The sequence below is a fragment of the Podarcis vaucheri genome (genome assembly GCF_965113315.1).
Source record: "Podarcis vaucheri genome assembly, chromosome: 7".
Lineage (NCBI taxonomy): Eukaryota > Metazoa > Chordata > Lepidosauria > Squamata > Lacertidae > Podarcis > Podarcis vaucheri.
Window position 1 is genome coordinate 58,455,002 of NC_138765.1, and position 27,727 is coordinate 58,482,728.

The window sequence follows — 27,727 nt, forward strand, 5'->3', positions numbered from 1 at the left end:
TTTTGGAGGTCACTAGCACTTTGGATTCTGAACTTTGCTGTCCACCTGTTTGGGGTACATAAATCAAAGGGATATTCCCAATGTGGCAAAATTTAAAGATGATAAATCAGACATTAAGGGTGGTTGGAAATCAAATGGTGAGGAAGGTGATCAGACTGTGGCTGAAGCTGCCCCACAAAATATTAAGATATTCATTCATCTACTCATACTGAATGGTAACTAACAGATTGAGGTTGAATCCTGAGAAGACAGAAGTACTGTTCTTGGGGGACAGGGTGTGGGTGGGTGTGGGGGAACTCCTTGGTCCTGAATGGGGTAACTGTGCCCCTAAAGGACCAGGTGCACAGCCTGGAAGTCATTTTGGATTCACAGCTGTCCATGGAGGCACAGGTCAATTCTGTGTCCAGGGCAGCTATTTACCAGCTCCATCTGGTACACAGGCTGAGACCCTACCGCAGACTATCTCGCCAGAGTGGTGCATGCCCTGGTTATCTCCTGCTTGGACTACTGCAATGTGTTCTACGTGGGACTACCTTTGAAGGTGGCTCAGAAACTACAACTAATCCAGAATGCGGCAGCTAGACTGGTGACTGGGAGCGGCCACCGAGACCATTTAACACCGGTCCTAAAGGATCTTCACTGGCTCCCAGTACATTTCCGAGCACAATTCAAAGCATTGGTGCTGACATTTAAAGCCCTAAACGGCCTTGGCCCAGTATACCTAAATGGGTGTCTCCACCCCCATCATTCTGCCCAGACACTGAGGTCTAGCTCCGAGGGCCTTCTGGTTCCCTCCTTGCAAGAAGTGGGGTTGCAGGAAACCAGGCAGAGGGCCTTCTTGATAGAACACCCTCCCTCCAGTTGTCAAGGAAATAACTATTTGACCTTTAGAAGACATCCGAAGTTGGCCCTGTTTAGGGAGGTTTTTAAGGATTGATGCTTTTATGTTTTTAGATATGTTGTAAGCTAGAGCTGCCATATGTCTGGAAAATCCTGGACATCACTGGGATTTGTCACCCGGAAATGGTGTTTGGGTGGAATTTTCAATTCCCGTTGTAAATGTCCGGGAAAACCGAAACATATGGTAACCCCTGTTGAAAGTGGGTGGGTTTTTGCTAATTTTGGTTGGTTGGTTGGTTGGTTGGTTTTGAGGGAAAGCAGCCAGCGTGCCTTTATCTCAGTGGCCTTTTCCCAAAGAACCGTTGGTTGATTTATCTCCCTCCCTCCCTAACCTGGAAGCAGTGCTAAGCAGAGCCATATTGAAAGCCAAGGAGGGTATATGTGAGAGGGAGCCTTGGTCTGGCTGGAAACTTTGTGAATTCTCCCTGTGCCCCTCAATTCCCAGCCAAGCGGATCCCCTGGATGTGAGGGATCCAGCCAAGGGGGTGCCCTGTGCATGCCAGCCTATGAATTTTTGTGTTGTTTGTGTGTGTACATGTGAGAGTGAAAGTGTAGGAGAGGGAGAGAGGGAAAGAGTAGGAGGGAGGGGGACCGAGGGACAAGAAGCCATCTCTCGGTGTCTGACTGTCATCACCGCCCGATCCAAGCCCCCCAGGGCAAAATCAGTAGCAACCCACCCACCCTTTTACAACATTTGACGGGTGGATGTTAAGTGTTTAGTGAAAATTTTCAAGCAGCATATGAGTATAAATTACCCTTCCCTGACCACCCCCCAATATGTTTGCAGTATGTGGCCAGGGTGCATAATGTGCAATTGGATAGTTCTGACAACACCACAGCTCTTTCTTTGTGTTCATGCATAGAATGGGACAAAGGAAATGTGGAACATTTGTGCAGGACCAAACAAGTTGCACTAAACCTCAGCATGTTCTGTGGCCACCACCTTTAATTCTTTTATCTGTCCATAGGGTCTTCGCTGATCATCAAAACAGGTGCATGGCAGACTCTAAAGGCAGCACAGTGGTCAGCTACTGATGTCTGTCCAAACACTCACATTTGAATGATGGCCTGTTATGCTGAGCTTGTTGAATTGGATACACACAAAAAGAAAAGACTGCAAATATCTGGCTTTGATATAAAGCAGGAAGGGAAGGGGCGCAAGGGAAAGTAGCTGTGTAGTCCCTTTATTTCCTTGATTTGATGTGTCTTTCTAAAAATAGCAACAGGATGACATTGCAGGCAACACTTCTGAAAGGCAACATTTGCAAAGGCCCCTCCTTATATTTTACTGCTTTTACATGGAGTTGTTTAGTAGCAATGGGCTTCAAGATAACAAAGTTATAATGCATGCCTTATCAGCAGCTCCCATGTTTTGTCTACCAAAACTAAAATTTTTGTATTGTGTCACCTTTATTGACTCAACACATCCTCTGTCTAGCAGTAAACACAATGAATAAGGAGCACATGGTAGAAGATCACATGTAAGTCATTGGATCTGTTCAAGAAACCGCAAGGCAGAATTGGATTAAACGCTGTCTTTATAGATTTGAGTGTTGCTATCTTGCAGTCAATAATCTACCCACCCTGCTCAAGAAGCTAATGTTACTGCTACTACTGTTGATGCTGAATTATATCAGTAAATGAAGTGGAAAAACTCAGAAGGAACTGTGAAGAAGCAACTTCTAAGTGATTTCAAAATATTGGGAGACACGATTACTCCGTGGATTGTGTGCTTTTTAAAAAATCATGCACTGCATAGTTTAACTATGGAACTTGCTCCCACAAAAGGCAATGATGGCCACCAACTTGGATAGCTTTGAAAGCTATTGATGGTGACTAGCCATGATGGCAGTGCTCTGTTTCCACAGTCAGAAGCAGTAAAGTTTCCAGATACTAGTCTCTGGAAACAACAGGAGGAGAGCGTGCTCTGATGCTCAAGTCCTGCTTCTTGGTTTCCCACAGTTTGGCCACTGTGAGAACAGGAGACTGGTCACTGGCCTGATCCAGTAGGGCTCTTGCGTTCTGATGGAGGCATGTGGAGAAAGGATAGGAAAATCTGACTGGCCACTAATGAACCGTTGATCCAGCAAAGTTATTGTTGATTTTTTGAAAATTGTCACATTCTGTAAGCAAACACTTCCAGTATATTACTGGAAGGTTTTCCTGACTGACTGATTGTAGGAATCAAATAATATTCTCAGCAGGAAGACGTGGCCATGCCCCATGGTTTATCAGCACTGATTTGGCACCTGCCCTGTTGTGTTGCTGGTGGAACTAATTTTTGCTTCATTTTTGCTATCATTCTCCGTTGACTCCAAGTGCTAAGACCACTCCTTCCCACTGATTGGCAGCTTCCCAGATCTGCCTTCTTCGGCCAGAATGTCATAGGGGCATGAGCCAATACACCTATCCTCCTTCCCACAAACCTCTTTATGACTACACTGCTGCTGGCTCTGAACATTCCTAGTCTATGTCACTGGCACATGTGGTGGTGCTGATTAGATTTCTGTGTTCTTATTGTTCCTGCTTGGAGCAAACCATCATCTGCCCATATGACCGAGGTGTCAGCAACTGCCATGGGGTGTAGATGGCAAACAGCCTTGTGGATATGGCCTTTTAAACAGTTTGCATCCTCTGCCAGCAAGCAGAAACGGCTTTGGTTGCCATGATGATTTATTTCTGACTTGTAGTGAGCAAAACTAGTTATTATTGGGGTGCAAGCAGCATCTGATGAAACACAAGACATACCTAGAACTGTATCTTAAACCTTCCCAAACATGCTAATACCAAGAATAGTGCAGATGTGAAATTTTGAGCCAGGACTTCATTTGGATGATAATATATATTACGTCCATCCATCTGGGCAGCACCAATGATTGGCTGTTTGCCCTGGATTTATGTTCATCATAAGTTGGCACTAGTGGTTCTGATGAGGATGATCCTTTTTAATATACTGTATTCTGGCTTACGTTTTTAACATTCTTCTGTGATTTTTTATTATTGTACTTTCACTTTGGTTGCAAATTGTTTTAACAGGTTTTTTTGCAGTGCAATGAATATATAAACTTAACAAACCTAATAAGTAGATCACTGTGATCATCTGGAGAAGCCCTCTTTATTGCCCCACAATCATTTCATGCTCATTTGGTTCATACATGAACCAGGGCTTATAGCATGGTGGCACCACTCATTTGGATGACTGTTCCTATTGAAATCAAGTAGGTACCGACCCTCCTGGTAGTTCATCACCTGCAGAAAATTTATCTCTTTAGCCTAGCATTTTTAGAGAATTATTTTTTTATTCAATGCCAGTCATTCGTTGTGCACTTTATGTTTTCCTCCCTAACTTTATGATATTTTAATTATTTCATTGTACACCACCTTTCTAGATCTAGATATGAGTTGGAGGTCTATAAATATTCCTGTCAATAGAATTTAAATAAAAAACTGTTCATATTTTTAAGGCTATTTTCTTCAAAAAGCAATAATTCTACTCTGAGACACCAGTTGTAAATAACCACCTGAAATGCATCCTGCCTACTCTTGATTAAGAACTTTTATTCTTTGTTGTTGCATAAAGGTGTCTTAAACTTTAATAAGAAACCGCAAGAGATTGACAGAGCCCCTGTTCAATCACACAAAGAAGATTAAACAAGATAGCAGTGACAGGTGGTACAGAAGTCGGTGGTGATAGTGTGAGCAACTATATTAAAATAAAAGAGGTACCTTTCCATCAACAGCAAGAAAGAGGGGAATATGTACACTGCTCTCTCCCTTTTCCTGGGGTACTGAAATTATTATGCAGCATTAATGCAACACGTTTACTGTTCACAGGGCTTTTTGCTAGCATTTGCAGAAACCCCCTCGAGTGGAAACATGTTATTGCTGTTTTATGGACAAGGGACTGAGGTCAAGGGCTGTTTCTCATTATAAGTTCTATATCTGAGAGCGGAAAGCATTCAGTATCCAACTGAGTATACATCAGAAGTATACATTAGAAGCAGCTTGCTTGATGGGGCAAGGCCACTACCCTAGTTTCCTGGCAGGCAGGCAGCTGTACAGGTGAGAAGGAAAGGGAGGTCAGTGTGGTGCAAAGGAGTAGGAGCTACCAGTCATGATGGCTATAGGTTCTACCTTCACTGTTAGATGCATTGTGACTCAGATACCAGTTGTTGGGATTCACAGTTGGGCAGAGTGCCGTTGTGCTCTTGCCCAGTTTGCAGGCTTCCCACAGGAATCTGGCTGGCCACTGTGCGAACAAGATGCTGGACTAGATGGGTCATTGGCCTGATCCAACAAGCTTGTCTTATGTTCTACATCCATTGTCAGAGGCAATATGCCTCTGAGTACCAGTGCTGGGAATCACAAGTGTGGAGAATGCAAATGCACACAGGCCCTGCTTTTATGCTTCCAAGAAGCATCCTGTAATTACAGGATGCTGGATCAAGTGAGACATTGGTCTGATCCAGCAGGGCTCTTTTTAAAGCTATACTTTGTGAGTGGAAACCCACACTATACATGCATGTGCATTTTTTCCGCTTCAAATATTAAGTGTGAATTTTGTAGGCAGGCATCTGGATCTCTGAACAAAATATGTCACAAGAAGAGGTCCTGAAAGCAGCATAACTTGCCCAGAGGAAGGGGCAATTCAGCTCAGCTTGAATTTTATGAGAACCAAAATACAGCCACCCTTTAAAATTCATACTTCCCTGAATTTTGCAATGACATTCTCCAGACAAAACATGTGTAAAAAAAGATTTGTAGACTAGCACAAAGCTTACATAAAGATGTATATATTAATGAAAGCAACATGCAAAAAATGGATTGGATTAGGGGGAAGCGCTTTGCAAAAAATGAGTATATTGGGCAAATCTGCACGCAGAATGTGCTAAGTAGGGGGAAAATCACACTGATGAATTCTCATGAGGCCTTTTTTGTTGTTCAAAAAGGGAGTCCCAAACTTGTGGAAATGTCAAGAACTGAACCTATGGTTGGTAATGAGAAACTCAGAAAGAAACTAAGAAGTTGACAGGTTTAACCATCCAACCACCCCATTTGAGGACCTACTCCTGGAAACCCCCCAAAGGGCATCCTGACTCCCACCCCCCAAAAAAGTGGCCTTGTGTTGTTTGTCTCCTGCTAAATGAGTTATGCTGAGCAAGATTTTCATGTAGTTCTTGCCCCCAAAGTTGCTGCCTATTACATGTAAGCCCTGCAGGGTATTCTGTTGCTGTCAGTGGAAGCTGAATATATACATTATGAAACACAGGAATGTGAACTGGGGCATCTGCATGTCTGAGGGGGGGGGTTGTTGTTTTAGTCCCAGTTTCATTATTTTATGTGATTTTCTCTACCATGAGCCCTTCTCTCCGCATTGTTTCACTAACAGAACTCTGATTTACATTTATAAAAAATAAACCAACAAAGAACCATTTTCTTAGTTAAGCAGCATTATTCACTTACAATAGGTAATATTTCTGGTATTTATTTATTTTTTAAATATAATAACAACAATATGCTCTGTCAAGTTGTGCCTTACGTACTTCAGCTTTGAAGTGCAATCCTTTGCGGAACAGTTGGGAAATGTATTGTGATCTGTTAGAACCTCTTGTTCCTCAGATGTCATAAACTTGAGGTGCTGATTTATTTATTTTTAAATCAAATTGTTTTAGGGTTAATTGAGCATTTTCTGCCTGGGACTTGATTCACCTAGCCTTTTTCTGTTTTGATTCCTTTCTTTCTCATTTCAACGCTACCTCTTGTTTTATTTTTTTAAGGAACAAAGGAATAGTATGCATTAATTAAGAGCATTGTTATTATTCTAATAACTCATTTTCATGGGAGATAAACTCTTTAAATGGTTATTAACCCAGAAGTATAGGCAGAGTTGATGGACTGCATCATTCACTATTCATTAGCGGCTGCATCTGTTGTGTTCTTTGCCCTTTCCCAATGGGGCCAACTTGTTCCTGGGATGCCAATAACAACAGCCTCATTTGTAGCAATGAGATGTTAACAGACTGGGTAGGGTTGCTATAGATGACACAGTCTTGATGGCATCGGAACTACTGTGCCTTTGTTCATCAACCATAAATATTGTGCCTATAATGTTCCAGTTGCATCGATGTCGAGGCCCAGGTTAGACCCGGTCTGCACCCTACATTAAAAGCGCTGTTACTCTGCTTTGAACAATCATGGCTTCTTCCAAAGATTACTTGAAATACGGGTGCTGAAAGTGTATTTATTTGCTTATGTCATCTGTAAGTAAGGTTCACCATTTTGTGTGTGTTTTTTTAAAAAATCAAGCGGTGTATGAATTTTACAAAATAAATGAATATATCCTGCCTTTCTTCCAAAGAGCTCAAGGTGGCATACATGGTTGTCCCCATCTCAGTTCATTCCCACAGCAGCCCTGCAAAGTAGGTTAGGCTGAGGGGCAATGACTGCCCCAGTGAGTTTCATAAGTGTATGGGGATACGAACCCTAGTCTCCCAGTTTACTTTCAGGCACTCTAACTACTACACCACACTGCTCTTGTTAGGTGGTCCCTATTCCCCCACAAAGCCACCAGTTCCCAGAGTGGGTGTCTTATACACCACATTGTTTTTGTTTTGTTTTTGTTTTTTAAAAAATGAGAGTACAGTTTGTGAATGTATATACAGTTTGTGAATGTTTGTAAATAAATAAATTGCAACGCATTTATTTTAGCCTTAGATTAGCTGCAGGGCTCTTTCAGCTTGAGTTCAAGCTGGTCTGCAGAGGAACATTTCCCCTTGAATTCAGCTTGATTTCCCTGCAAAGGGAAACAGCTGCGAAGGACAAAGCTTCCTTTGCCTGCATAGCTTGAAGAAATCAAATTATGTAGGCAAAGGGACTTCTTTCCTACAGAGCCTGGCTGCCTTCGCCCATAAGGTTTGAAATCCAGCTGGTCTGCAAAGGGAAATGCTTCACCTGATTGATGTCATGTGACTGACAATTGGATGGCCCTGGCAACCTGTCAATGTGTCCCATGGGGAGAGGCAGGCATCAGGATCCAGTCCCCTACCCCTAATTCATGGTGTGTATGCAACTTAACATGGTATTTTTATGTCTTGTGTTTATGTGTCTATGTGCACACACTAACACACACATAATCATTTTGGTATTACTTTTTATATATGTATATATAAAAAAATATCTGGAAGATGCCAACTTATTCCAGACAGATAAACATTCTCCTGGGATGACAAGTAGGGACTCCAGATTGTATCTGTCATATTGAGCCAGTGGTTTGATTTCTTTTGTTTAATACAGAAAGATCAAAATTTGGACATTTAAGGCTGGTGTCAGGAACACAGTGAATGCAAAGTGTATGGCTGTGGTTGTGTAGTGGAGGAGGAATCTCTGAGGAAAGGATTTACAATTCTACCTGTTGACTACATGCATATTACAAACCACCCAACTTTCATTCAGTCAGTAGGTGCTTCACGTTTGCATCAATTTGGTAACTGGTTGGAATTTTCTTCGTGGACCAAAGGCTCCAGGAATGGCCATAGCTCAGTGGGAGAGCATCTACTTTGCATCCAGAAAGTCCCACATCACTTCCCAGCATCTTCAAGTAGAGAAACCCTAGCCTAGAACCTTGGAGAGCTGCTGCCATTCAGTGTAGATCAGGGTTTCCTAAACTTGGGTCTCCAGCTGTCTTTGGACTACAATTCCCATCATCCTTGATCACTGGTCCTGCTAGCTAGAGACGATGGGAGTTGTAGTCCAAAAACACCTGGAGACCCAAGTTTGGGAAACCCTGGTGTAGATGGACCAATGGTCTGACACAGTGTAATGCAGCTTCCAGTGACCCCATTGTACTCAAGCAGAGCCTAAAAGAACTATTTTCTTGCTACAGACCATCTTTCCATCCCAACCAGTTGCCAAATCAACACAGACCTCTCAGCAGTTAGTCTTCCACATTATGGAAATCAGCAAGTTATGATGACAATAAGAGACAGACAAGTGTGTGAAATTATACAAAACAATGTCAAAAATGGCAGGTAACAAGGGGCACAGATGCCCTTTAATGCAAACAGTACAAGTGTCATGTGGCACACGTCCATCATTAATGCTCCCAGCCCTTGATATGTATAACTTCCCCATTCTAGACAATAGATGTCTGTTTGATGGATAGATGGCTTGTCCACATGTCATACAAGATCACAATTTGTGTCTGAACTGACCCTCACTTGACTTCATTCTTGTGACTTGTTTGCCACATCACATCCCTCATTAAGTTTCCATTGACTGATCTTTAATTTCTGCCTTGCTTAATGGCTAGGTAATGGGGGTTGCCTGTGTCATTTTCTTGTAAACTCAAATTCTTATATGGCCAGTGGTGATTGCACATTTCAGAAAGGTATCTGATAAACAGCTGGAGTGGTATGCATTTTTTCTCCTTGCTTTGTGAAACTGGGAACTGCAATTCAAAGTGTGAAGCCTCTAAATTGAGCCCCATGGTGCCTGTGCTCAAGGTAAGTTCTGTATTAATTGAACTCAATTCACAACTGATTATTGGGGTTTTTTCCTCCCCCCAGGTACTCCATTAACAAAGATCCAGCTGAATGGTTGGAAATTGACCCTACGAATGGTACAATTCGCACCAGGGGTGTCCTTGATCGTGAATCACCATTTGTTATCAACAATGTGTACACTGCACACTTACTGGCAATAGATAATGGTGAGTAATGGCAATTGATGAAAGAAGAAAGTGGTTGGTTGACATGCTTTTCATCCCATTCATTGTATGTCACAGTTTCCTGAAGAATCATTAAGAGCAGCTCTGTTGAATCAGGCCAGTGGCCCATCTAGTCTAGCATCCTGTTCTCACAGTGGCCAACTAGATGTCCCATTGGGAAGCTTTCAAACTAGATGACTGCAGCAGCTCAACAAAAGCACCATTGGTGGTCATTGACTATGCTTGCTGGGGCTGATGGGAGTTCAGCAACATCTAGGCGGTCCAAGGCCCCCCACCCCTGCTGTGAACAATACTGAGCTAGATGGACTAACGGTCTGATTTGGTATGAGATAGTTTCCCATGCTTCCATATCCATTCATGCACATCCATTCACAAACAAGCAGCCAATGCCTCTTGCCTTCATTCATCCATCTATTATACATTTGCAAAGTGGCCGTCTTCTTTTTCCAGTGGATCCAGCAAAAGAAAAATCTCAGAAATGTTCTCAAAAAGATTGTCATTTGAGAGATTGCTTTTCAGCTTTGACTCTGTTAGAAAGGACCATCCCCATTGTGAGGATGTATTTCTTGAAGAAAATAAAGGTCTACAGACCAGTCCTCAGGAGGTTGGATATATTAGCATTAACAGATTTAATTTTGCCCCCCCCCAAAAAAAAGAAATGATTTCAAGCCCCTAGCACCACAGTTCCAATAACTAGCTTGACACACCAGAGACTATCCCATTTAACGTATAATAGCAATTACATTGAAAAGACAATTAAAAACCCCTTGTTAAAATGCAATATTTTAAACATATTTTGTGGATTAAGGTTCCTTCTGTCGCACATAATCTAAATTGGAAGGATTTTATGAAAACTCATTGCAAGTTACTTTTGTCGCACATTAAAGCCTGAGATGGGAGGGAGAGATGCTGCCTTTTCCTGAACAGCTGAAAGGCACAAAATAAATAAGGGCTTTGTGTGTAATGTTAGAAAAGCTAATATGCTTAACACTTCTCGGGGATGCAGCTGGTTTTTAGCTGCAGCGATGAATTGTGAAATGCTCTTTTTAAGAGGGTAATTTTACCATCTTTTTCATATTGCACGAGTCAGTACAAGGGAACATTTGCAAGGTTTTGACAAGAATATGGCTTTAAAATGCAAAACGGAGAGCAGGAAGAAGGTCCCCTTTGCCATGGTGATTTACTCGGATATTCATAAATGTACGTCTCTCGCAGAGCCATTTCTGTGGGAGACATTTTTTTTAAAAAAAATGCTATTGAAATTATTCCGCATTCCACATTTGTTGGTTTTGGATAATGCATCTTTTGTCGAGTGTTTGTGTTAGCTGTAATGTGATTAGAACCATAAGTTGCTGTTTGCAAAGCAATGTGTAGGAAGCTGGTATTAGGAGGAGATGAATGTTCAGACACTTGGAGCAACGACTGCAGCAGGGAGGGGGAACCCTGTTCAGACCCAAGGCTGCTTTCACTTCTGGATGACCTGCCAGCAGCCACATGCCACCTGTGGGTAGGGCACGGAGCAAACATGGATGGGGTTGGAAATGCCAGTGTTAACCTTTTAGAGTGGGCTAGTTTCTGCCCCTGCTCTAGCCCACACACCTGTCTCTGCCCTCCTTGCTGACTAGCAAGAGGCATTATCAGAGTTCAAGGACTCAATCATAGCTGGGCAAAGACACTCAAGGAGTATGTAGAGCAGTGCTGGAGTCCTGGGTTGTGTTCTGGGAGCCGGATAGATGTGGTGAGCTGCATTTGGCCACAGGTCTAATGTTCCCCACCTCTCAACTACAGCAGAAAGGCAGCCTTCAAAGGAGATGCATCCCTTGCGCTCAACTTTAGTCCAGGAGCTCCAATGAATTCTCATGAGTAGATGGACATTCTCTGCCACTGCTTAAAAGCTCATCAGGTTGGCTGGGGAACTTGCTGGAACAACTGCAGAGATTCTGTGCAGCCCTGCAACTCAGGTTACTTATCTGGGACATGTGAACCTTGCCCCCGGACCAGCGTTATAGCTGCCCATCCTTCACCTTGTAAGGGCTCCTGGGCTACATCTGTCTCCTTCCTTACCACTGAGTGTATGCTATTAATCTGCTTTAATAATGCCTCACTTCGATACAGCTAAGTAAGTACATGTAGTGCCATGTGGGTTTGGGGGTTTTTTTGGGGGGTCTTTGGTCCCATCTAGCAGGGCTCCTGTTATGTGTACAATTAGATCCACAATTCCATCCAGAGCCTTTTTGGCTTCTGAGAATTGCACATCAGTGCCTTCACTGTTCTCCTTCACAGATAACTTGAAGGACCACACATTTCCACAGTTTTACTGACTGTGTGTAAGTCAGTAACTTAAACACTGTGATGAATGCATGATCCAGTGTTCAGCTACTTGAGCTCAAGCTGCAGCTAGTGCCATATTGACTATTAATAGCAGGGTAGCTTAACCTACAGTTCACGGAAACCAGCTGCAAGCTGATGGTCCTGTTCAGGGTTCACTAAGTGACTAGCTCAAGATTTGTGATGGTGCGCTTTAGCATCAGCTTAGGTCAATTCCCTCCACTGGGTTTGGTTCCTTGAAGGAATATTGTTGATCTCTGTCATTCTGTGACCAAACTTAAGGCACAAATGCAATGAAATTATTCCTCTATAATTTTCCTAGCCAACCAACACTAATGCTTAATTTTCTCAAGATTATTATGTTCCCAATGAGCTACATAATGCATGTAGGCTGGCGCTTGAATAATCCAAAGCAAGTATGAAATTATTCCTAGATCTTTCAGAGAAGGTTAAATTAACTGAAAGAGTATCAAATGGAAATACTTTGCTCTCTCTGGGAGAGCAGTGGCATCTATAAATGTCAGTGCTAACATACCGGGTTTTTTTTGTCCTTTCAATATTACTAGGAAGTTGGGATGGGAGGGAGATTAGATCCAGGTCACATTCAAACATGAACCTACCTACCTACCTAATTCAGACTTTCTGAAACAACATGCAAATTAAAACACAGCCACCCTTTGAAATTCTTGCTTCTCCAAATTTTCCAGTGCAATTCTCCAGCAAAGTATTGTGTGCAAAAATGCACATAGAAATGCAGTGTGTTAGTCAACATGACATACAAACTTGTGTATTTAGCAGGAAGCTGCTGAATTTTCAAGAAGAGCTTTCTTTTTCTAAATCAATGTGGAAATTTCGAGAACTGAACTTAAGCTAGGAACAGTGAGAAACTCAGAGAAACTGAAACTAACAGATAGCCCCATTCCCTCTGGGGAGGACCCCTGACTTAATGGCAGAGCCCGTTTTCAGCATGCGGAATGCCCTGAGTTCAAAATCAGCAAAGAAAGAGTTTCAGATAGTGGGACTAAGAAAGCTTCCTGACTGTGAGTCCTGCTAGGCAGTGGTATAGTGGTAAAATTTGAAGGGCAAGAGGTCATAATGACAGCCTCCACAGCCACTCTCCCAAAATCAGTCCCATAGGTGTCACCTCAAGGAGAGTCTAAAATTGCAGTTAGTTGTGTTGATTCATCATAATCGTCATTATCATCATCATCATCATTATTATTATCAGGCTGTATCCAACTAAATAATATCCCTCGTGCAAAAAGTTTTAGCTGCACAATGGAACTTTCCCATTCTAACCACTGACTGTGTGACATGTCAACCTGTCCCAGTGGTTCCTCCAACCCTCTAGAGAAGATTTATGGAGCATGAGAAGAGAGGGTAGAGAAGTTCCATTGTCCAGGTAAAATGTCTTGTGCTGGTGGAACTATCTACTTGGATAGTGACGAGAGAGAGAGAGAGAGAGAGAGAGAGAGAGAGAGAGAGCGCATTATTATTTGTATTAACTAAAGATCTTCAGTCAGCTGAAATGCAACCTTAAAAAAGGGTAAAGGTACCCCTGCCCGTATGGGCCAGTCGTGTCTGACTCTAGGGTTGCGCGCTCATCTTGCTTAAGAGGCCGGGAGCCGGAGCCGTCCAAAGACACTTGCGGGTCACGTGGCCAGCATGACAAAGCTGCAGCTGGCGAGCCAGCACCAGTGACACACACGGAAACGCCGTTTACCTTCCCGCTATAAAGCGGTACCTATTTATCTACTTGCACTTAGGGGTGCTTTCGAACTGCTAGGTGGGCAGGAGCTGGGACCAAACGATGGGATCTCACCCCGCCGCGGGGATTTGAACTGCTGACCTTACGATCAGCAAGTCCTAGGCACTGAGGTTTTACCCACAGCGCCACCCACGTCCCATTGCAACCTTACTAATCATGAAATGCAAAAAATCCTGGAAATAAGTCAACTGGGAGGAATTTTCAGCTCACTCATAGAACATTTGGAATCAAGAGGTGAGCAGGGAGATGGCTAAGTTTGCTGGGGACACCAATCAGTTCTGGGTGATGAAAACAAAGACAGATTATGTCTGTCTACACTAAGTGTACACTAAGCTAGTTGTTGGGGAATGTGAGTGGAAGAGGGCTGTTATCTTTATGTCCTGCTTGTGGGCTTCCCAGAAGTATCTTGTAGGTCCTTGTGAGGAGGGCTTTTCTTATGTTGCCAGAACTGAGCGCCACTGAGTCTAATGGGACTTACTCCTGGGTAAGTGTGCACAGACTTGCTTCCTTAAACTCTTACTGGAAAAATCTTTGCTATTGAATAGTTGATGGAGCACAGTATTTAATTTCATAGATAATAAAATGTGACCTTTTCTGTGGATGGGATCTCCCTTTTATAACCCTCTCCTCAATGAATGTCCTAATTTGCTTTGTAGTCTCTTGCTTTCTGTAAAGGTCAAGGCACTATCTGTAGTGTATGTACTCTTATCTCCCCCTTTTTTTTATTAAAGGCTTATGTGGACACAGAAGCTCTAATCTATTAAGGGAGAAATTAAATTCTGAAGGAACTTCCACGAAGCAGAGTTAGCACATTAAAGTGGATCAAACCATGTTTAATCTGGGAGTGGATTGAAAATGGAACAGCCAAAGGCAACACTCAGAAAGCATTAGAGGTTTCAGGCTACTGAGAGAAAACAAATTTCAATACATATTCACATGTGCTTAAAAGTGATTTGCTTCCTTGTTGGTGGGAGCTGTAGCAGCAGAAAACATCAAAGGAAATCCATGGTTGCTATGGACAGCCTTAGATATACTTACATATATTATGCTTTGGAGATTACCGTATTGGCCCGACTATAAACCACACCTTTAAAATTCAAGGAGGGGAAAGAGAAAAAGGCAAAACTCAAATATAAGCCGCTCCCTTATAATTCTGTAGGCACTCACACCTGTTCTGTTTTACCATAGGTCTGTTTCAGCAGCAATATTGTAAAATCCAATTTTTGTAAGGTTGCAAATTTAAGCCGCACTTTAACTTTTCATGGGCGGAATTTGGAGAAAAAGTTTGGCTTATATTCAGGCCAATGCGGTATATACAGGCAGAGAAACACAAAGATGGGGAGGTGTTTGAACAAAAATAGCCCAGTTGGATGGGGCCATTGGCCCATCTAGTCCAGCATCCTGTTTTCACGGTGTCAAACCAGATTCCTGTGGGAAACCTGCAAGCAGGACCTGAGCACTCTCCCCTCCTGTGTCTTCCAGCAATTGGTATTCAGAGGCATACGGCTGCCAACAAAAGAAGTAGAACCTAAGCCGGATTTTTTAAAATGCTATGGAAAAAAAGCTATAAAAGCTCTTAATGAAAAATTATATTCATGACAGATCACTTCTCTATAGCGCCATCTGGTGTCACATGTTTATAACACACAAGTGTAGCTGAGTCCCTAGTCATCGTGGCTCATACCCACTGATAGCCTTATCCCTCATGAATTTGTCTAATCTTCTGTTAAAATCATCCAAGTTAGTGGCCATCACCAAGGTGAAGGCAGTGGTGGCTTTTCTTTATTTTTTCAGTCCCCAAGATGATTTTATGATTTCCTCCTCCCTCCAAAATTGCCATACTTCTCCCCCCCCCACCCTCCATTTTGCCATGTTTGGAATTAGCAAATCAAAAACCTCCACTGATCTGCCCTGGTGTGCCCCAGACATGCCTCATTTTGTCCTCTCCATCATCAGTGCACTGAAAGTGGAACAGGGACAGCACAGATGCAAGGGGGACAAACTACTCCACCTATGAAGGACAAGATCCTACTGACCCAGGCATGTCCTCCTGGGAACCATAAGATTGCAGCCTGAGCAGAACTGTAGGTGATATATGGATAGTTAGATGATAGTTAGATGATAGATAGATAGATAGATGACAGAAAAGCAAAATATCAGAGGAATATAGGATTCTGCCATATTGAATTAAGTCATTGGTTCATCTAGGTTAGTGTTGTCTGCACACTGACTGGGAACAGCCCTCCAGAATTTCAGGTAGGGGTTAGTTTTCCAGCCCTGCCTGTGGATTCTAAGGACCTTATGCATGCAAAGCAGATGTTTCACCACTGAGCTATGACCCTTCTTCCTTTTGTGTATTTTTTTTTAAAGGTATTGCTTTGAACTTAAATAAGATTTCAAATTTCACACTGCTGAAGCAGTTTATCAGTTAAAGGCTTTTAGTTTACTTAACATGTGTTTGAAGTTACCAGGCAGCAGATTTATATTTATTTCTTTTTTGCAAGTTATTTGTCACACTGCAGGTATTCTCTCCCCATCCACCCCCACTTTCTGTCACACAGGATGGAATGCCTCTTCCAAGATGATGCTTGCTGTGACACACGCATGCATCATCCGCAAACAAAGATGCTATGTATCTTACTCCAGAAGTATGCTTACCCATTTGCAAATATATGCAAATGTCACTGATAAGACAAATTGACTAGAACTCATATGATAAATCAACTGAAGGCTTGTTTAAAGAGGAGAAAAGTTGTGCAAACTTCCCAATTTACCAATGTGGGCTGGGGGAATAAGAACATAGGATGCTGTCTTGTACCGAGTGTTGGACTTCTGGTCTATCCAGCTCTGTATCATCCACAGCAGCAGCTCTCCAGGGTCTCAGACTCAAGGGATTCTCCCAGTCCTACCTGGGGATGCCTGAGACCAGGGACCTTCTGCATGCAAAACACATGCTCTACCACTGAGCTACCACTGAGCTTTTAAGATTACATCTGTGCAGAGTGTGGCTGCAAACTAAAGCGGGTTTGCATTTAAGTGCCTATGGTAGTCATAGGCGACTAGGAATTCTGTGCAGATGGGTGTGAAGATAGCTCCCTCCTTTGCATGCATTAGAGAAGTACAGAGGGCTGCTGTTGGAAGGGCAGAGCTTTCTGTCCCTGCCCTGCCAGCAGGCTAATGACATTTGTGGGCTTGTCTAAATCTCCATTTGCAGAGAATACACAGGCACACACTTTCCCATTGACCACAGCATTGGGGGCTATTTGGTTTATGACAGGATTAGAGAGCCTCAGGCCTGGGGGCCAAATGTGGCCATCTAGGACTCCACATCTGGCTCTCAGAACTCTCCCTAGGCCACACCTCTCACCAGACCCACCCTAACCCTTCTCATGTTCATTTGCCTGGCTGGAATGTTCCCTTGAACTCTGATACTGCCCCTTGCTTGTCAGGATGGAGGGACATAAAAGGCTGTGTGAGTGTGCATAGAAATCAGCCTACTTTACAATTTTGCTCTGTCACTTCTACCTCTGGCCCACCCACTAGTGGCATGTGGCCCCCAGAATGTTGTTCAGAAGAGAATGTGGCCCTCAGACTGAAAAAGGCTCTTCACATTGGTGTATGCCGTGGACTTGCGGGGGGGGGGGGCTATTTAAACTGACATAGAAGCCCACTCTCTCATGCCTACAAAGGAGAACATGAATTGGCTTCTTCACCTTACCTTCTGGATGGTCAGAGATCAGCTAAGAAGGTAATCTATCTATCTATCTATCTATCTATCTATCTATCTATCTATCTATCTATATCTATCTTCTATCATCTATCATCTATCTACTGTATCTATCTATGCTGCAGATAAACAAATAGAGGTGAGCTTAATTACCCTCCTGGAGCTCTGTGATCTTCATTTCCAGTCTCCATGTTTGATGCAGAGAAAATGACAGGTGATATGAGGAAGATGCAAGCAAAATAACTAAAAAGTGCTGCCTAATAATTCAGTTAGGAGTTGTCTTTCCATCTGCCGTAACCTGTTTATATACATCATGATGCCTGAAATTAAATTACTGCAGATTGATTCCACCTAAAACACACTATTTGGAAAGAAATCAGGCAATTAGTGGCCATGGCAACCCAATTAAGCTGCATTTACACCCTTTATTTTAATTGCTCTATTAATTGAAGAGGGAAAATAAATGGAATGCTCAGCCTTTACTTGTCATTTTAAGTTTTAGCAAAATATGAATTGCAGAGAAAATATCATTGAAATTAGTCACTATGAACTGCAGGTTTGGGGAAAGAGAAAAATTAATTTGCAGCAAACTGGTTTTAAGATGGATGGCGCACGTTAGTAGCTATTTGATAAGAGCTTTGCTTTTTGAAGTATAATTACTCAAATGTAGAAACTGAACACATTGTTGAAATATATGAGTGATTGTAGTTTTAAAGGGCAGTTTGTTTTTTTTATGAATTGTTGAGTGAAATATATGTTACGGAGGATGGAGTGGGCTGGGGAGACACTGAGATTCAGCTCTGCATTATGGATCTGCTTCCAAAAGTGAGAGGAATGCATTTAAATTGGAGCATTTTGTATCAGCTGAAGATGCACAGAAATGATTGATTTTAAGTCAAGTGCAGAGATATTAACAGGATCACATGAAGTGAAATCAACTAGTAAGGCGGACAAGTCAAGAAGATTGGAAGACCGAGGACTGATTAACACTTGCGCGCCTGTTAAACGTTGGCTCATTGTCTTGTGGTGATGTTCATGCCTGTGGTTTTAAGATCTTCCAGAGCAGCAATCCCACCAATTTCTTCCCTCTCCTTTTCCCTCTTCATTTTACTTAAAAAATATAGGCGACAGGAGGAAAAGAACACTGCATAACAATACAATAAGACCTCTAATTAAATCAGGGGTGTATAACCTGGTGTGCTCTTGATGTTGCTGAACTCCATCTCCCCTCAGCCTTAGTTAGCATGATCAGTCATCTGGTATTAGGGAAGCTGTAGCCCAGCAGTGTCTGCAAGGCCACTCTTAGCTAGTGTGTGCATAATAACTATTGGCAGACCTGTCCTCCATAATTGGTCTAATTATTTCACAACATGCTGTGGCCATGAGTCACATGAGTTCATTCTTCTGTGTTGAACAACAGAGCTCCCTATTTGTTTGTCTTCTACTCATAGCCAATCAGTTCCTTTGGATCAAGGGTCAGCAAACTTTTTCAGCAGGGGGCCGGTCCACTGTCCCTCAGACCTTGTGGGAGGCCAGACTATATTTTGGAGAGAGAAAAAGAATGAATTCCTATGCCCCACAAATAACCCAGAGATGCATTTTAAATAAAAGCACACATTCTACTCATGTAAAAACATGCTGATTCCCGGACTGTCCGCGGGCCGGATTCAGAAGGCAATTGGGCCAGATCTGGCCCCCAGGCCTTAGTTTGCCTACCCATGCTTTGGATGGTTCAGGTGCTAGGAAGCTGTAGCCCTCCATATGTTAGTAGACTCCAACTCCTATAGGCTGCAGCCAGCATGGCCAATGGTCAGAGTTGAAGAGAGCCAGAGTCCAAAAACAACTAGATCCAACAAATCCACAGGTGAACCACCCCTGGATTTGAACCAGGAAATACCCTCAAGTGTCTATAGCAGAGGTGGAGAACTGTGGCCCTGCAGATGTTGGTGAACTCCAACTTTCATCAGCTCCAGTCAAGGATCAGGGATGAAGGGACTTTTAATCCAACAACATCTGGAGGGCCACAGGTTTGCCACATCAGATTCACCAGAAATGTTGATCTCTAGAAATGTTCACCAAGAATAGACAGCTGACATACAATGCAGAAGATGGTAAAGATCTAACATTTTGCACGCAATTCTATTCTTTTAATCCAGAATTGTGGGCACTGCCATATATTTATTCTAGGTTTTGTTGTTGTTTAGTCGTTTAGTCTTGTCCAACTCTTCGTGACCCCATGGACCAGAGCATGCCAGGCACTCCTGTCTTCCACTGCCTCCCGCAGTTTGGTCAGACTCATGCTGGTAGCTTCGAGAACACTATCCAACCATCTCGTCTTCTGTCGTCCCCTTCTTCTTATGCCCTCAATCTTTCCCAACATCAGGGTCTTTTCCAGGGAGTCTTCTCTTCTCATGAGGTGGCCAAAGTATTGGAGCCTCAGCTTCAGGATCTGTCCTTCCAGTGAGCACTCAGGGCTGATTTCCTTAAGAGTGGATAGGTTTGATCTTCTTGCAGTCCATGGGACTCTCAAGAGTCTCTTCCAGCACCATAATTCAAAAGCATCAATTCTTCGGTGATCAGCCTTCTTTATGGTCCAGCTCTCACTCCCGTACATCACTACTGGGAAAACCATAGCTTTAACTCTACAGACCTTTGTTGGCAAGGTGATGTCTCTGCTTTTTAAGATGCTGTTTAAGTTTGTCATCACTTTTCTTTATTCTAGATTAATAAACCTGATAAATGAGTGTGACCTTGCAAAGGGACACATTTCTGCATATAGATAGTTTGCAACTCCCTTCCCCACCATTTCAACTTTCTAGTCCTTTTATGCAAGCATTTAGATTCCTCCCCATCACCAACTATGCAGCATGTTGTTTTTAATAAAAGTGTTTTCTAAAAAAAGAGGAATGCCATCTTTTCGCTCCACCTAGGGATTTGGTTGGATGGCCACATGTCAAATTCAGAACCATCTTTGGGCATTTTCTGAAGCACTTCTTTCTTTTCACAACGATATTAAATACATACACAAAGCAGCCCACAGAGTGTAGCAGCCACCACATCCCTTAAAAGCAAAGGCAAGGGAAAGGCTGAAATGAGAGCACTGGGGTAGGAAAATCCAAGTCTAAGCTCAAGGTCACTGAGGTCATCACAGGCCTAAATTGTGCTCTTTGATACATAGCAGTGAATTCGGAATAAATTCCACTGACTCCTATGAAAGAGCTGCCTACGTGAACTGGGTTGAAATATAAAGCATTGAAAGCACTGGAAAGAAAGAAGAAAAGTGTTTAGATTTTGGGCAACTCCCCCCCCCAACCAATATACACAAAAGTGCTTCCTGAATCTGAGAATTTTAATTGGAGTTCTGTACAATGGGTGATGCATGTGGTTTTTCCAATGCAGCTTTTTTCAGATGGAGGAGGATGGAATGACTTGTCAAGCCAATAGCCACTTCTGGGGACTTCATTAAAGCTGATGGGTTTGAATCAGGGATAGTATGAGGTTTTGGAATGGGGGCAGAGCAGCTCACAAAGTGAAAGTAATCTGGAACTGCACTGAAGCGCAAAATTTTTGAATATGGGTGGGATGAAAATAGAATTTATCAAAAGCCAATCAGGCTTCTCCCCCCAAATTCCTACTTAACTGTGAATGGCATCTGGATAAGCCCCCACTACACAAGGGTAGGAGGGCAAGATGCCACTACAAAAAAGGAGGACGAGTCAGAAGAGGGGCTAACCTTCTACCCCATGCCAGTTAGCCAAAACAAGCCACATGGTGAAGAGCAAATACCTTCCCACTCTTGGAGGAAAGCAACATGAGACTTCCTTCTTCATTGAGTTGGAACAAAACCACCCCCAAATAAAGTTGTGAGTGATGTTATTATACATCTTCATTATCTTATAATTATAGCATGCCTTTGTTCCATCTTGGAACCAAAAGTGGCATAGATGTGGTCTCCAGGAAGTCACCTATCCAGGCCAAAGGAAGACATGCTTAGCTTTAACAATATGGTGGCCTTGTGTACCTTCAGTCCATACCCTGTGATTTTGCACTACAGCAGGCAGGGACATTGCTCTCATTAGGCTGGTGAGTCAGCCGTCTTGGGCGGAAACCTCAGAGGGGTGCAGTACTGACCTTTGAGGGGCACAGCTTTATACAGATTAATTTTTGTTACATATTATAAATTCCTGATAATGTTACTTTTGAAGAACTTTATCATTTCTATAAGACATCTGTTTTTGAAAATTGAAGTTAGAAAAACATTGGGAATGCAAATAGTTAGCCTTGCCTAGGGTGCAAAATAGCTTGGCATTAGTACTGAAAAGGTCTGGGAACCTCAGACCTGAAGGCCAAACATGGACCCCCATGTGTCTATCTGGCCCTCTGGGCTCTATCCAGGCCACACACACCCTGGAGCTGCACTCATCACCACCCTTTTTTCAGTTCTTTCTTAAGTATTCTTGCCTGGCCTGCAAAGTCCTTGATCTCTGAAAATGCTTTTTGTTTGTCTAAATGTCAGCAAGCATAGACTTTGGCCTTTCGAATTTCAGCGGCGCCCTGTGTGAGCCCAAAATTCAGTGCCCCCCTCACTTCTCACCTTCTGTTCTGTATGTGCACAATGCCATAATTGTGACACACTGTGGCATGCCACCCTCCTTAGCTCAGTGCCCAGTGTGGGGGAACCATTCTCACTGCCCTAAATCCACCTCTGATGTCTACCTACTTTAGCCACTGGCCCCAACCATCACTGACATGTGGGCCCTGGATGGTTTCCAGAAAAAATAACCCCCCATCTCTGCGATCCATCTACCCTGTACTTTGCAAAATGTCTGCAAGCTTTCCAGAGAAGATAATTGTCACCTTAAACTTGCTTATTGTCTCTCCCCCCCCCCCAATTACTAGCAATTTTGCGAGAGTGAGATCAGCCGCTTATACTTCTTAAGATTATGTTCACTTCCAGCTATACCACAGCTTTAAGAAGTGTTCTGTTAATACAATTCATTAGCATGGTTCTTTCTTTCTTTTCCCCCTTCTGTGAGATGACAATAACTTTGTCTCTAAGAAGGGCTTCCAGAATAATTTAGAAATTCTGATTAAAGTTCCTTTAAAGTTCCTTTCTCCTAATTGCCACTGATAAGAAATTCTCATAGAAAAGGGATTTAGATAAATGTTCTATGGTATTGCCAGACACAAAGAACTAGCGGTTTGAAGCTACCCCCTGATCTAATCAAAAATATTCAATCTCATTAATAATACTGTCTCTCTGTATTCACAAATGGCTGCTTTTGACTCTACTGTGTTCTTATTAATTGCACACATTTTTACTGTCATTTTAGCATTTTGTTTCTTGGTCGTCCTATGACCACAGATTACATTCTACACATGTACAATCTGTGTACACAAAAGGGGTGTCTGCACATTGCATTCAATGAGTGTTCAGTCTGTGTATCTATGAACATGAACAGTTGAGCTGTACACTTGTAAAGTCAGTCAAATGTATCGTTCAACAACTGCAGTCTGTGTACCCATGTACACAATAGTTGCACTTTTTCACGCAAACACCTGTACCACTTTGGAGCCAGCTTATACCTGTGATTAACATAACATGTGAATGAGCCTAAATAGTTGAGCTGTATGCTCATACAATTCAAATGCAACATTCAGTGTGTACAGTCTGTGAACACAGTAGATAAGCTGGAGAAATCAATCACTACACACCATTTCACACTGGGGGTACATGTGTGTGTCACACATTCCATTCAATGAGTATACAGTCTGTGAGCTGTACGTTTGTACACTTATTCATGTGACTTCCAATGAGCGTAAAGCCACTGTACCAGTGCACAGAAGGTGAACCGTACAAATTGGCAAGTGCGCATCCTTTCACAAGAACACTTGTACCTGTGTCAAGACACTTGTGCCTGTGTTCAGTTTAACATGTAAATGGACCTATTGTTAAGCTAGTTTGCTACTGTGTTGAGCGGAATTGCTCAAAATAGCTGTCTAGGATAAGGACCCCGAGATCATCTGTAGAAGCATCTCTGGTCATTCTGCAAGTTGGTGAGCCGCATGTGACCTTCTGAGGGCCAGAGACCAGTGGTGGGTGGAGCGAGAGGCAAAGGAATGGATGTGACACTTTAGCTTTGTATGGTAGGCTAGTTTCTACATACACTGTTACACCCCTTTCTATCCTGTATCCAAACAAGCAAGAGGAATTGTTAACAGTTCAGGGACACATTCAAGGCAGGCAAAAACACTCAAGGAGGCTGGTATTTTACTGAAGTGTTATATTTCCTGGTTGTTGGTGTCAAAAATTTACTTTACTTTTGTTAGCATCCCACTAACTTTTGCTAGATCCCACCCCCACCCCAATTAAAAGTGGTGTATAAATGACTGAATGAAATCTGTTTATTATTTACATGGAGCATTTATAGCATTCAACAACATTGTAGCATTGTACAAAACACACACACACATAGACATATTGGTGGTGGTGGGGTGCAGCATTTAAGTGCTAAGAAACCTTCTGATTAATTAAAAAGGTGACCCCAATAATTCAAGGAGCTGATTAAGTAACAATATATTTTTAATTTAAGTACTTAAAATACTGCAGATGACATCTTAAAAGAGGTGCTCCCTTTCACATGAGAAAAGCAGGAAGGAAGCATTTTTTATTTTTTTTTAGATTCTGTTTTCTGGGACATGTTCACCATATAAAAATAAAATGGGCTGGAGTCAGACTAACTTAACTGCACTCCAAGTGCCACTGAAATCAATGGGACTTAAGTTAATCAGTGTAAATATTGATTTCAGAGGACCTAAATGCAAAAAGCTTAGGCTGCAATCCTGTACACACTTAGTTGGAAGCCAGTGTCATTGAACTCAGTATGACTTACTTCTGAGTAATTGCTCGTTTTTGCAATCTAAAGTGCATTTCTGTATCAGTTTGCACTAAAAAGATATTGAAAATGCATATGCATGAAAATGCACATGTGTCCTCATATGCACAATTTTGTACGCACATTCCCTAATATATGCATTTTTGTAAGCCATTTCTCCAAATATATTGCTCATGTATAATTTTTTTCTGCACACTTCCTGCCCCTCCCCCCGCCCCCCAACACACACACACATTTTGAAACCTCGCACCATCCCTGTTTCAAACACATCAACTTTAATGCAGCCTCTTTTGGTTGGCAAACTGCAGTGAAAAATTCCAAGAAGTCTGCATTTCAAAGGATATCTGCATTTCAGTTCACATCCTGTTTCAGGAACTGCAAGTTAGATGGCAAATGCATCTGCATCCTTACTTCTGAGTATTTATGTATAGGATTGCACTGTTAATCCAGCCCCAGTTGAGTAAGCATGCCCCACACATTTCAAGCAACTTTTCTTTAAAGATGCCAATTTATGCAGATTTAATTGGTTAGTTGATTAAGACTTTTTTTTTATTGGCTGATAGTCCTAAGTACTGTTATTACAAAAACGTTCTGTCATCCTTACGAAGATGTCAAACTTACTCTTGATAATTCCTTCTCTTTGTTGACTTGATCCAACTGTCTCATATACTGTATATATTTAACATGTCTTTATTATTATTAAATAAGTTTTTATTTATACCCCGCCCTTCCCAGTTTAAAAGCTGGGCTCAGGGCAGCTAACATCAAATATAAAACATTGATTAAAATGTGACTTAAAAACAGCATAAAATACAACATAAATGCAGCATCAATGTCAATAAAATTCAAAAATTCAGGGGTCATTTTTTTTTGGGGGGGGACCCCAATCCATAAAATCAAATGATCACCAGGGCTAACTGGCCAAGTTGGTCCTACTAGGGCCAGCAAGGAGACCAGGGAAGAGTTTAAATGTGGGGTCCCAGAAGGGTTTCTCCATAGAAAAGAAAAGGGAAAGGGAATAGAAGATCAGGCTAATTCAAATTGAAGGCCAGGCAGAATAGCTATAGAAAAGCTATTTAGGTAGTTCCTAAATACACTTTTATAACTGCAATAGAACGAATAATGAGACTATAGTATAGTTAACTTAGTGGTTAATTCAGCTCTGGATGTGTCTATTTATCTCTAGCTTGTCTTTTGATGTATTTCTTGCTGCAAAGTTGCTAACCAGTTACAGTTTATGACCTTGACATTTGCTTGTTTTCCTTTTGGAATTCTGGTGTATTTCATGTAATTGGTTATAAATAATACACATGGATGATAAGTCACCAGAGCACACAAGAGGCAATTTTCTGCTCCTTGTATTGTACATATTAGCCGAGGGATCCTTAAAACATTTAGGGGGTGAAGATGACATGTAAACAAGATAGAGCAAATGAAAATGGTATCTGCAGATGGAGAAACAGGGCCAGATTTGTAATGCTATTGGGTTCTAAATTTTAAAAAAGAATGTGACATTTTGTTAATATAAGATAAAAAAGGGGGCATAGCAGAAAATAGTATCAGCCCAGTGGAAATAATATACACTGAATTAAAGATAGTGTTTTAATTAAGTGCATGAAAGACTGTCTTTTATGATCATATTTCAAATATTCAAATGCCTGTTTTTTCATCCATTCTCCTCTGACGTGGCTTAATAATATATCAAGAACAAAAAAAGGGGGGGTATAGGAGCCTTTTTGAAAATTCAATTAGTCCAGCACTAAGGGGGAGAAATGATTTCTTTTTCATTAAAAGGAATTCAACCCTTTACTCCTTGTGATGAGAGAGTCTTGAATTCTGACAATTCTGCCTTTGTTATGCATGTATGTATCTGTAACAGATGAGGTGTCATCCTTGGGATAATTTATCATCCTAACAACTAATATTTTATTACAGTTAGTGATTTCTTGAGATCTAAGGAAAGAAAGCATTATTTCCCCCCTTTCCTGCCAAACTTGTCAGGAGCCATTTTGTAGGCATGCCTGTTTCTCCAGCAGGGTTCTTGGGACTTTGTGACTTAGGGGGCATTCAGATGTGGCAGACATTGTGTTGTTCTCCTCATCCAGCCTCCTCATCCAGCCCCCACCTGCCTGCCTTCATACGAACAACCAATCAGCAGGTGGCTCTGTCCACTATTAGCTCTGGATCAAACTACTGTTGGTCTCTGTACTTTAACCCTCCCAATCACAAAGGACAACAGTAACCACTGTTTCAGAGAGGAAGAAGAGTTTGAATATGATATCCCACTTTATCACTACCCGAAGAAGTCTCAAAGCGGCTAACATTCTCCTTTCCCTTCCTCCCCAACAACAAACACTCTGTGAGGTGAGTGGGGCTGAGAGACTTCAGAGAAGTGTGACTAGCCCAAGGTCACCCAGCAGCTGCATGTGGGGGAGCAGAGACGTGAAGCCGGTTCCCCAGATTACGAGTCTATCGCTGTTAACGACTACACCACACCAGAGCAAGCCAGCAGCATGTTTGATGGATTCAGTGCACTAACAGTGCAATAATAGTACCCCAGAACTGTGTCTGTGCCTTCTGGATTTATATGGTCATTTGTAGCTAAGAGATGTGAGGATCCCTTACTGTTTGAGAATGTTTTGTCTTGGTGGCGGCACAGAGAAGTCATTTTATTCTCCATTCACATATGAACCTATGTATCACATGGAAAAAGAATTATGTGAACCATGGACTGCATGGAGACAGTTATAAGATGAAACTGAAAGGACTGCCTGTGCTTGCCCTCCCTACCTACACTTCCAGTCTGTTGCACAAAGGAATCCACAGCCCATTGCACTTGCTCCCCACCCCCAATACTGTGTGAATGCTTTGCAATTTGTATTCTTTTTATTGAAGTGGAGGAAATATTCCAAGAGCACATAGAAGATACATGCAAGTGCATGTGTTTACTTTTGAAAGCAGTTGTTTTGAAAAAGCGTGCGTGTGGCAAAAGTGAGTAGTAATGAGAAATCACACTTTTCACCTTTATATAAGGCCCTTGGATCAACTTTGGAAACTGATGGAAAGTTATTAACACCTGTCAGCCCTTTGTTGGCCTAAGTAGAATGAGGTGCTGTTCTTACGTCTGCTCCCAGAAGACAAGTGTCTATATGGTTCTCACAGTACCTCCAGGGGATCTGTTTCAGACACTGAGTGACAGATTGCACTGACCACATGGTGTATAAACTACCCTCTCAACCTCTGTGTCTGGTTACTTCCAGCATAGGTGTAAAGTGTATTGGCTGTCAGTTGCATGAAACCTGTTCTCTCTCTCTCTCTCTCTCTCTCTCTCTCTCTCTCTCCACACACACACACACTTCAATAGAATAGTGCTCATTCTCCAC

The 27,727-nt window shown here is 42.2% G+C and overlaps 1 protein-coding gene across 2 annotated transcripts in view; it reads left to right on the forward strand.

Moving 5' to 3' along the window:
- The window catches only part of CDH13 (cadherin 13), a 681,110-nt gene that overhangs the window by 631,326 nt on the left and 22,057 nt on the right, over positions 1 to 27,727 (forward strand). For both annotated transcript variants that reach the window (XM_082232914.1, XM_082232915.1), the window contains exon 11: positions 9,465 to 9,607. In XM_082232914.1, coding sequence (XP_082089040.1) covers positions 9,465 to 9,607 — 143 coding nt within the window. The remainder of the gene's footprint in view (positions 1 to 9,464; positions 9,608 to 27,727) is intronic.